At 39.1% G+C, this 12,092-nt stretch overlaps 1 protein-coding gene across 2 annotated transcripts in view; it reads right to left on the reverse strand.

Annotated features, from left to right (window-relative positions):
- Positions 1 to 1,082: 1,082 nt before the first annotated feature.
- FAM185A (family with sequence similarity 185 member A) overlaps positions 1,083 to 12,092 on the reverse strand; it is a 55,876-nt gene continuing 44,866 nt past the window's right edge. For both annotated transcript variants that reach the window (XM_087442733.1, XM_004439344.3), the window contains one exon: positions 1,083 to 2,379. In XM_087442733.1, coding sequence (XP_087298859.1) covers positions 2,267 to 2,379 — 113 coding nt within the window. In that variant the 3' untranslated portion in view covers positions 1,083 to 2,266. The remainder of the gene's footprint in view (positions 2,380 to 12,092) is intronic.

The raw sequence follows: 12,092 nt of genomic DNA on the forward strand, positions 1-12,092 counted from the left end.
AGGTAGTATCACTTAGCTGTGAAGTGGTTCCCGGAAGTGGACAGCAGGGGAAATCAGCTGAGTAGGAAGTTTTAAGACTTGAGCCAAGAGACTTAAGATGACTGTTCTAAGAGGGTGATTTTTAACTAAATTTGAAGATTTCTGGCAGCTGCATAAAAGTTGGCTTCTGACCTCTAAGTGTCTGACCCTGCACTGTCTCAAGCACACTATTGGAGAGACCTATAAAAAGAGACAACTCCTTTCTAAAGGAATAGTACCTGCATGACAAAGACCAGGGTAAGGAGAAACACACTCTGTTATGTTCTCTGGAAAACAAGCAGGGTGTTGAACTGTCAAAGCTTGCTCCAAAACTCTTTGTGTAAGATCCTCTTTTAAACAAGAACAGGAGACACATTTGTTCATTATGGGGAGACAAATTTTATAGCTACAGAAATGAAAGAAAAGGGGTAGGTGTTAGAAAAAGTGGGCTATGAAAAAGGACCAAGAAGTAGAGTGAACAGGTGGTAAAATCTTCAAGTTCTCAGTGCAAAGCACTCAAGGTATCCAAAATATTCCTTACATCTTCAGCTCTTAAGCTTTTGATATATATGGGTCTGTGTTTAAGAAAGCAAAATATGGCAGCTTTTCCTTTCTATTTGGAATTGACTATGTGATCCAAATACATATATATAATTCCTTTAATAATTTTAAATACAGTTGAGTGCTATTATGCTCACGACCTTTCTGGCAGTTAGTTGTTGACTAATTTCATAAACTTTATTTTTGGTCATGAAAGTGTTTATGTAATTGCATAAGAGTGAAAAAAGATTATAAAAATTGCTGCATTGCCTCACAGTTTCTTCTACTTAATAATTTAACACACACACACACCACAATCTCATAAAACATACTAAATGAGTATCATGCAAATTTGTACAAATTTTTATTTCATGAAGGGTGACTAAAAGGAAACTTGGAGATATCCCACAAAGCTGACTTTTGGTTTCATAAATAAGTTAAAAACAGACATAACTCTAAATAAATGAAATATTAACAATAAGAGACTATTATAAATCACAATATTTGGAAAGATTTATTAGAAATAAGTGTTTAAGAACTGATTTATTCTAATTATAAAATATATAAACCAATAGAAAGGCCTATTCAGTGTTGTATAATTTAAATGTTCCAGGAGTAGACAAGGTCTGAAAGAAAGAGAATTCATATAATATACAGTACACCACTATAAAAGTGAAAATCTATCTTCATACATCAGGCTATAAAATAGCTGAATGTTTCCCCCTCCAACGAGTTATGTCGTAAAAATTATGCAAAAAAAAAATTAAGAATCAGTAGCAACTGCATCACATTTATGATGTGTTTTATTCACAGCTTAAATTTACATTGATGCCATGACAAATAAGTAGAAAACACGTTACATGAAACCTATGGTAGAAAGAAGTCTAAGATAACTGTCCCCATTTACCCATGCCTTTGTATAATCTCCTCCTCTTGACTGTGAGTGCAAACTGTGAATACGATGAGATATCACTGCCATGATTATGTTACATTATATGGCAAAACAAAGATTATCCTGGGTAGGCCTGACCTAATCAAGTGAGCCCTTTAAAAGCAGAGTATCCTCCAGCTGGCTGCAGAAGAGGTCAGATATTCAAAGCATGAGAAGAACTGAATGCATCATCGCTGGCTTGAAGATGGAGAGGGCCACATGAGAAGGGATGCAGGTGGCCTCTAGAAGCTTAAGAGTGATCACCAACTGACAGCCAGCAAGAAAATGGAGACCTCAGTCATACAGTCACAAGGAACTGGATTTTGCCAACAATATGAATGAGCTTGGAAGTAGATTTTTCCCCCTAGCATCCAGGTGAGAACTCAGCCCAGTCAAAAGCTTGAGTCCAGCCTTGTGCAGACCCTGAGCAGAGAACCTAGCCATGCTGGGCTCTTGACCAACAGAACTGTGAGCTGATAAATGGGTGTTATTTTAAGTCAATACATTTGTGGTAATTTGTTACAGAGCAATAGAAAACTAGTACAATAGCTAAGTACAAATTTTGAAAAGGTCCCCCCAAGACAATTCACTAGTATTCATTCCAATTTGTTGTTTTCAACATCTAAATGAACAGTGGTATTTGCATTTTTGTAGTCATTGTTATGCTACTCATTGTTAAAAACTATAAACACAACTCAAACCATTCTTGGTCCTGCAGCTTTAGGGACTGAAACCAGCTCTGACTGTTAAAAACTATAAACACAACTCAAACCATTCTTAGTCCTGTAGTTTTAGGGACTGAAACCAGCTCTGACTTCTCAAACTTACAGTGCCTTTTGGGGCATCAGCCTTAATCCATTTTTCACGTGTGCTTGCTTGATTCAGGAGCCCTGAAACACGAAATTGCAAAAAGTTATATCTTGATTGACAAGAGCAATAATTTGACTACACAGATTCTAACAACACATCTCTAAAACTGAAAAACACCTTGGAACAGCAAAAATCTTAGTAAAGATAGCTTGAGTTGGGAAAGAGTTGCAAAGAGGTTACCTGGGCTTGTTCCCTCCTCTCATTTTCTCAGGACAACTCTGAAAGGAAAGCTGCTCTGTTTTTTATTTGTGTGGTTTTTTTTTTTTGGTTTGCAGGTTTTTTTTCTTTTTTGTGTGAGGAAGATCAGCCCTGAGCTAACATCCACGCTAATCTTCCTTTTGCTGAGGAAGACCAGCCCTGAGCTAACATCTATTGCCAATCCTCCTCCTTTTTTTTTTACCCCCAAAGCCCCAGTAGATAGTTGTGACATAGTTGCACATCCTCTAGTTGCTGTATGTGGGACGTAACCTCAGCATGGCCGGAGAAGTGGTGCGTCGGTGCGCGCCCGGGATCCGAACCCGGGCCGCCAGCAGTGGAGCCCGCGCACTTAACCACTACACCATGGGGCCGGCCCCTGAAACCTTCTTATTTTTAATGGATATATTTCACAAACAAAACCTCTAATACCACACACAATTCCATAACCAAATATTTAATGCTGTCAATATTCTTTAATTGTTTGTCTTCTCTTGACAAAAGTGCAACCTAAGACATCTTGACAACAAATTTTTACTGAGAAGAAAGTATTTCTGAGCTAGTTTTAATGGTGTCCATAATTATATTTTCTCTCAGTTACCTAGAATGATAACAAAGACAACAGTACTCTAGGTTTTGAGCAAGTATACAATTAATCAGTTTTGCCCAAGAAGTGTTCTGGAGAGACTCTTTCTTCCTCATATCTTTCACGTCTAATCCCATCCACTGTATTTTTCATCTCAGATATTGTAATTTTCACTTCCATAAATTCATTTTTAGTCTTTTTTATATCTTCCATGTCTTAACTTTATTCCAACATGAGGTATACAGTTATAATAACTATTTTATTTTCCTCCTCTGCTAATTCTAACATCTGTGTCTGTTCTGGGTGGGTTTCAATTGATATTCTCTTCATTATGGGTCATGTTTTCTTGCCTCTTTGCATGTCTGATAATCTTTGATTGGATGCCAGACATTGTGAATTTTATTTTGTTGGGTGCTGGATATTTTCATATTCCTGTAAATCCTGAGCTTTGTTCAGGGATGCAGTTAAGTTACTTGGAACAGTTTAAGCCTTTCATCTCTTGCTTTTATGATTTGTTAGGCAGTTCTGGAGGAGTGCTCAGTTTATGGCTGTTTCCAAGTACTAAGTGCTCTACCCAGTGCCCCATGAGTTATGATTTTTTTCCAGTCTGGCAGGTGGCACAGGCATTATTCCTGAATGTGTGGCACCAGGTTCTACTCCCTCTGGTACTGTGTCCTATGAACTAGAGCTGTGTTGGTCGCAGCGGACTCTCATCATAGTCTGCTCAACTCAGGGAGTCTGTTAGGCTCCACTTTAGTTCCCTTTCCCTGTACTACAGCCTGGAGACTCCCTCAAGGCAGGAAGCAGGGGCTCATTTTGTTTATTTCCCACCTCCCAGTGATCTCTTTCTTTCATTGCCTGATGTCTAGTGTCTTGGAAACTGTTTTTCCATGTATTTTGTCTGTTTAAAAAATTTTGGTTTTGTTATCATTTTAGGTAGGAAGGTAAATCAGCCCTTTTTACTCAGCTTCTTGCCTGGAAGGCTCCGTTGTTTCTTTCTCTCTTTCTCTCTCTATCTTTTTTTCCCTCTCTCCCTTCATCATGCTCTTTCTCTCTCTCTTTTTAACTTCTTATTTTGAAATAATTAAAGACTCACAAGAAGTTGCAAAAATAATACAAAGAGGTCTGTGCACCCATTACCCAGTTCTCCCAATGGCGACATCTTACATAACCATAGTGCATTATCAAAACCAGGTAATTGGTTAGCAAAGTACAATTAATTAGACTACTTTACTCAGATTTCACCATTTTTTGCACACATTTTTGTATATTTTTGTGTATACTTTTATGACATTTTATCACATGTATAGATTCATATAACTATCATTATAATCAAGATACAGAACTGTTCTATCACCACAAAGGAAGTCCCTTGTGACATCCCTTTATGGTCTTATCCTCCCTCTCCTTCCCTAGCCTTTGGCAACCACTTGCCTGTTTTCCATTTCTATAAGTTTGTCATTTCGAGAATGTTATATAAACGGAATCATACAGTATGTAAAATTTTGAGACTGGCTTTTTTCACTAAGCATGATGCCCTTAAGTTCCCTCCAAGTTGTGTGTATCAATAGATCGTTCCTTTTTACTGTTGAATAGTATTCCATTGTATGGACATACCAGAGTTTGTGTAATCATTTACTGGTAGAAGGAATTTTAGTCGTTTCCAGTTTTTGGCTATTAAAAATAAATCTATGAATATTTGTGTACAGGTTTTTATGTGAATATTAAGTTTCATTTCTCCAAGATAAATGCCCAGGAGTGTAATTGCTGAGTCATATAGTAGTTTCATGTTTAGTTTTTTAACAAACTGCCAGACTGAATTCTAGAGTGGCTATATCATTTTACATTTCCAACAGCAATGCAGGAGAGATGCAATCTCTCCACATCCTTGCCAGCATTTGGTACTATCAGTATTTTTCATTTTAGCCGTTCTAATAAGTATATAGTAGTATCTCATTCTGGTTTTAATTTGCACTTCAGTAATGGCTAGTGATGTTAAACATGTTTTTTTTTTTTTTTTTTTTTAATTTTTTGTTTATTGCAGTAACATTGGTTTATAACATTGTAAAAGTTTCAGGTGAACATCATTGTACTTCTATTTCTGCATAGATTACATCATGTTCACCACCAAAATACTAATTACAACCCATCACCACACACATGTCCCGAATTATCCCTTTCACCCTCCTCCCTCCCCCCTTCCCCTCTGGTAACCACCAATCCAATCTCTGTCCCTATGTGTTTGTTTATTGTTGTTATTATCAACTACTTAATGAAGGAGATCATACGGTATTTGACCTTCTCCCTCTGACTTATTTCACTTTGCATTATACCCTCAATGTCCATCCATGTTGTCACAAATGGCTGGATTTCATCGTTTCTTATGGCTGAGTAGTATTCCATTGTGTATATATACCACAGCTTCTTTATCCATTCGTCCCTTGATGGGCACTTAGGTTGTTTCCAAGTCTTGGCTATTGTGAATAACGCTGCAATGAACACAGGGGTGCATGTACCTTTGCAAATTGGTGTTTTCAAGTTCTTTGGATAAATACCCAACAGTGGAATAGCTGGATCATATGGTAGTTCTATCTTTGATTTTTTGAGGAATCTCCATACTGTTTTCCATAGTGGCTGGACCAGTTTGCACTCCCACCAGCAGTGTATGAGAGTTCCCTTCTCTCCACATCCTCTCCAACACATGTTGTTTCCTGTCTTGTTAATTATAGCCATTCTGACGGGCGTGAGGTGATATCTCATTGTAGTTTTGATTTGCATTTCCCTGATAGTTAGTGATTTTGAACATCTTTTCATGTGTCTGTTGGCCATCTGTATATCTTCTTTGGAGAAATGTCTGTTCAGGTCTTTTGCCCATTTTTTAATTGGGCTGTTAGTTTTTTTGTTGTTGAGATGCATGAGTTCTTTATATATTTTGGAGATTAAGCCCTTATCAGATGTATGGTTTGCAAATATCTTCTCCCAATTGTTAGGTTGTCTTTTCGTTTTGTTGATGGTTTCCTTTGCTGTGCAGAAGCTTTTTAGTTTGATGTAGTCCCATTTGTTTATTTTTTCTATTGTTTCTCTTGCCCAGTCAGATGTGGTGTTTGAAAAGATGTTGCTAAGACCGATGTCGAAGAGCGTACTGCCTATGTTTTCTTCTAGAAGTTTCATACTTTCAGATCTTACATTCAAGTCTTTAATCCATTTGGAGTAAATTTTTGTGTATGGTGTAAGGTAAGGGTCTACTTTCATTTTTTTGCATGTGGCTATCCAGTTTTCCCAACACCATTTGTTGAAGAGACTTTCTTTTCCCCATTGTATGTTCTTGGCTTTTTTGTCAAAGATTAGCTGTCCATAGACATGTGGGTTTATTTCTGGGCTTTTGATTCTATTCCATTGATCTGTGTGTCTGTTTTTGTGCCAGTACCATGCTGTTTTGGTTACTATAGCTTTGTAGTATATTTTGAAATCAGGGAGTGTGATACCTCCAGCTTTGTTCTTTTTTCTCAGGATTCCTTTAGCTATTCGGGGTCTTTTGTTGTTCCATATAAATTTTAGGATTCTTTGTTCTATTTCTGTGAAAAATGTTGTTGGAACTTTGATAGGGATTGCATTGAATCTATAGATGGCTTTAGGAAGTATGGACATCTTAACTATGTTAATTCTTCCAATCCAAGAGCATGGAATATCTTTCCATTTCTTTGTGTCTTCTTCAATTTCTTTCAGAAATGTTTTATAGTTTTTGGTGTACAGATATTTCACCTCTTTGGTTAAGTTTATTCCTAGGTATTTTATTCTTTTTGTTGCAATTGTAAATGGGATGGTATTCTTAATTTCTCTTTCTGCTACTTCGTTGTTAGTGTACAGAAATGCAACTGATTTTTGTATGTTGATTTTGTATCCTGCAACTTTCCCATATTCGTTTATTACTTCTAAAAGTTTTCTGGTGGATTCTTTAGGGTTTTCTATATATAAAATCATGTCATCTGCAAATAGTGACAGTTTCACTTCTTCCTTTCCAATTTGGATCCCTTTTATTTCTTTCTCTTGCCTGATTGCTCTGGCTAGGACTTCCAATACTATGTTAAATAGGAGTGGTGACAGTGGGCATCCTTGTCTGGTTCCTGTTCTTAGAGGGATACTGTTCAGTTTTTCACCATTGAGGATGATATTAGCTGTGGGTTTCTCATATATGGTCTTTATTATGTTGAGGTACTTTCCTTCTATCCCCATTTTAGTCAGAGTTTTTATCATAAATGGATGCTGTATCTTGTCAAATGCTTTCTCTGCATCTATTGAGATGATCATGTGATTTTTGTTCTTCATTTTATTAATGTGGTGTATTACGTTGATTGATTTGCGAATGTTAAACCATCCCTGCATACCTGGAATAAATCCCACTTGATCATGGTGTATAATCTTCTTAACATATTGTATGCGATTTGCTAGTATTTTGTTGAGGATTTTTGCATCGATGTTCATCAGTGATATTGGCCTGTAATTTTCTTTTTTTGTGTTGTCCTTGTCTGGTTTTGGCATCAGGGTAATGTCAGCTTCGTAGAATGAGTGAGGGAGCTTCCCCCTCTCCTCAATTTTTTGGAAGAGTTTGAGAAGGATAGGTATTAAGTCTTCTTTGAATGTTTGGTAGAATTCACCAGGGAAGCCGTCTGGTCCTGGAATTTTATTTTTGGGGAGGTTTTTGATTACTGTTTCGATCTCCTTACTGGTGACTGGTCTATTCAAATTCTCTACTTCTTCTTGATCCAGTTTTGGAAGGTTGTATGATTCTAAGAATTTATCCATTTCTTCCAGATTGTCGAATTGGTTGGCATATAGCTTTTCATAGTATTCTCTTATAATCTTTTGTATTTCTGAGGTGTCTGTTGTAACCTCTCCTCTTTCATTTCTGATTTTACTTATTGGTGCCTTCTCTCTTTTTTTCTTGGTGAGTCTAGCTAAAGGTTTGTCAATTTTGTTGATCTTTTCCAAGAACCAGCTCTTGGTTTTATTAATTTCTTCTATTTTTTTTTGGTCTCTATTTCATTAATTTCTGCTCTGATTTTTATTATTTCCCTTCTTCTACTGATTTTGGGCTTTGTTTGTTCTTCTTTTTCCAGTTCCTTTAGGTGCATTGTTAGATTGTTTATTTGAGATTTTTCTTGTTTGTTGAGATAGGCCTGTATCGCTATAAACTTCCCTCTTAGAACCGCTTTTGCTGTATCCCATAAATTCTGGCATGTCGTATTTTCATTTTCATTTGTCTCCAGGTATTTTTGATTTCTTCTTTGATTTCTTCGTTAACCCAGTCGTTGTTCAGTAGCATTTTGTTTAATCTCCATGTATTTGTGGCTTTTCTGATTTTCTTCCTATAGTTGATTTCTAGTTTCATACCGTTGTGGTCAGAAAAGATGCTTGGTATTATTTCAATCTTCTTAAATTTATGGAGACTTGTTTTGTGGCCTAATATGTGATCAATCCTGGAGAATGTTCCATGTGCCTTTGAAAAGAACGTGTATTCTTCGGTTTTTGGATGGAATGCTCTGTATATATCTACTAGGTCCATCTGTTCTAGTGTGTCGTTTAAGGCCAATGTTTCCTTATTGATCTTCTGTTTGGATGATCTATCCGTTGGTGTAAGTGGAGTGTTAAAGTCCCCTACTATTATTGTGTTACTGTCTATTTCTCTTTTTATGTCTGTTAATAATTGCTTTATATATTTGGGTGCACCTACATTGGGTGCGTAGATATTTACAAGTGTTACATCCTCTTGTTGGATTGTTCCCTTGATCATTATGTAATGCCCTTCTTTGTCTCTTTTTACAGTATTTGTTTTAAAGTCTATTTTGTCTGATATGAGTACTGCTACCCCAGCTTTCTTTTCATTGCCATTTGCGTGGAGTATCTTTTTCCATCCCTTCACTTTCAGTTTGTGAGTGTCTTTAGGTCTGAAGTGTGTCTCTTGTATGCAGCATATATATGGGTCTTGTTTTTTTATCCAGTCAGCCACCCTATGCCTTTTAATTGGAGCATTTAGTCCATTGACGTTTAAAGTAGCTATTGATAAGTATGTACTTACTGCCATTTTTTACCTTTTTTTTTTTTTTTTCTCAGTGTTGTAGTAGTCCTTCTCTGTTCCTTACTTCTTCTATACAGAATTGATGGTCACTTTAGTTTGACCTCTGTCTGAAAGCTCTACTCTTTAACTCCCCTCCTCCCTCCTTTTATGTTTTTGATATCATATCTAACCTCTTTTTTGTGCATTTGTATCCATTACGTTCTAATCATGGAAATAGATAATTTTTCCTATTTGTGGTCTTCTCTTTTCCCCTTAAATCAGTCCCTTTAACATTCCTTGTAGCACTGGTTTCTTGGTGACTAACTCCTTTAATTTTTGCTTATCTGGGAAAATTTTGATCTCTCCTTCCATTTTGAATGATAACCGTGCTGGGTAGAGTATTCTTGGCTGTAAGTTTTTTCCTTTTAGCACTTTAAATATATCGTGCCATTGTCTTCTAGCCTGTAAGGTTTCTGCTGAGAAGTCAGCTGATAGCCTTATGGGGTTTCCTTTGTATGTAACTTGACATTCTCTTGCAGCTTTTAGGATTCTCTCTTTATCTTTAATTCTGGACATTTTGATTATGATGTGTCTTGGTGTGGGCCTCTTTGGGTTTATCTTGTTTGGGGCTCTCTGTGCTTCCTGTACCTGGATGTCTGTTTCCTTCCTTAGGTTAGGGAAGTTTTCATCTATTATTTCTTGAAATAGATTCTCTGCCCCCTTGTCTCGCTTTTCTCCTTCTGGGACACCTATAACACGGATGTTAGTGCGCTTGATGTTGTCCCAGAGGTCCCTTAGACTGTCCTCACTCTTTTTAATTCTTTTCTCTTTTACCTGTTCACCTTGGGTAATTTCTTCTAGTCTTTCTTCCAGCTCACAGATCCGTTCTTCTGTATCCTCTACTCTGCTTTTGAGTCCCTCTAATGAATTTTTCATTTCCAGTATTGTATTCTTCATTTCTGATTGGTTCTTTTTTATATCTTCCATTTCTTTGTTGACATTCTCACTGAGTTCATCTATTCTTCTCCCCAGATCAGTGAGCATCGTTAACACTCTTATTTTGAACTCTCTGTCGGGTAGGTTGCTCATTTCTGTTTCACTTAGTTCCTTTTCTGGGGTTTTGTCCTGTTCCCTTACTTGGAATGTATTCTTTTGCCTCCTCATTTTGCCTCTTTCCCTGTGCTTGTGTCTACGTATTAGGTAGGTCAGCTACGTCTCCTGCTCTTGGATAGGTGACCTTATGTAAGTGATGCCTTAGGAAGCTTCCAGTGTGCTTCCCTCAGTTCTCAATGTTCCAGGGGTGGCCCCTATGTGGGCTACGTGTGTCCTTCTATTGTGGCCTGTTAGCTCTCCCTATAGGCGCCCAGGGAGGCTGAGTTATGCTCCTGGCCAGCTGTTGTAATGCTCAGCTGCTTGTAGTTGTTGTGGGCCCTTCAGTCTCTTTATCAGGTGTGGGGAGCCCCAGCACAGTTGGCTGCAAGTTCTAATACCACATTTGTGTTGCAGTATTTCTTTTAAGTGAGTAGGCCCCCACCCTGGCAGGTTGTTAGGCTCAGGGCTTTACAATTGCTATAAGCCTCCAGCCTTTAGGTCTCTTGTCAGCTCTCTGAGGATTGCAGCTGGGTGGGGCTGGCCTCAGGCACAGGAGCACCCAATTGTTTCAGGCTTTGGAAGGTGGGGCAAACCTCCTATGTGGGTCTTTGAGAAGCACAAGTCTTCTGCAGCTGACAAGCCCTGTTGCCCACAGGTCCACACACACAGTCAACACAGTCCTGCCCTGTGTGAGCGCCCCGACCTCCCCAAGCGGACCCAGTCTCTCCACGGCAGGAGCCCCACACACTCCGCCACCGCCCCACACTCTCCACCCGCTCCTTGTGCACACCCTGCCTCGCTCAAGTCGGCTCAGTTGCCAGGCTGCAGAGAATCCAGTCACCAATCTATGTAGGCCCACACGTTGCCTGAGGGCTTGTTGTTGGGTGGGGCCAGTCTCTAGGGTGGGCTGCCTGCCCTGGCTGAGCTGGATTAAATCGGTGGAGCAGACCCTGGGCTAGCTGGCCTCAGGGAGAACTCCAATGGCGTCTGTGTCAGCACGCTCACACCAGGCCACAACAATGGCTGCCGCCAATGTCCCAGTCCCTGGAGAGGTCTCACCCCTCACCGAGATGCACTCAGGGCCTATTAGGTGAGTCTCTTGTCACCAAAGCACTGTGCACCTTTCTTTCTGGTGATTTTAGGATGCTTTCTGGAACGGGTGAGTTTGTGCGCGGGCCCTTTAAGAGCCAGTTTTAGTTTCTTTGTGAACCGGGTTTTCTGGGGGTGCTCCCCAATGTTTTAGTAGCAGGCAAAGTCAGATATTATGCCGCTGGTGTCGATTGTGCTGGGTCCACAAAATGCCCACAGCGGGGGTGCTCCCTGGCTCAGGGCCCCGCGCCTCCAGGGAGGCTGCGTACCTGTGAGCTGCTCCTGGCGGCTGTGAAGCTGGCGGCTTGTGAAGGCGGCGTTTTTCCTCTCCGGAAGGGAGTCTCTGCCTCTTCTACCCCAGTTAGGATTGTCTGTTGTTGTAGGAGTTCCTCTTATCCAGTTTTCAGTTCTGTCTCGGGGTAATTTTTCCAGGAGTAGTTGTAAATTGGCTGTGTCCACGGGAGGAGGTGAGTTCAGAGTCTGCCTACGCCGCCATCTTGACTCCGCCCCCTTAAACATGTTTTTGTGTTTTTATTTGCCATGGTCTGTCTTCTATGGTTGCATTGTTTCTTAAATCTTACATGATTACACTTTTATGTGCACAAATAATTTTTTCTTCACGACTAGGAAGAGTTCTTTCAGGATATGATTTGGCTGTGGTTCAGTATTTCTTGAATGATCAAAATAAATACAAAAACAAAAACAAAAAATTCAAA

This window comes from Ceratotherium simum, chromosome 1 (assembly GCF_057802395.1).
Source record: "Ceratotherium simum simum isolate JZ-2026a chromosome 1, ASM5780239v1, whole genome shotgun sequence".
Lineage (NCBI taxonomy): Eukaryota > Metazoa > Chordata > Mammalia > Perissodactyla > Rhinocerotidae > Ceratotherium > Ceratotherium simum.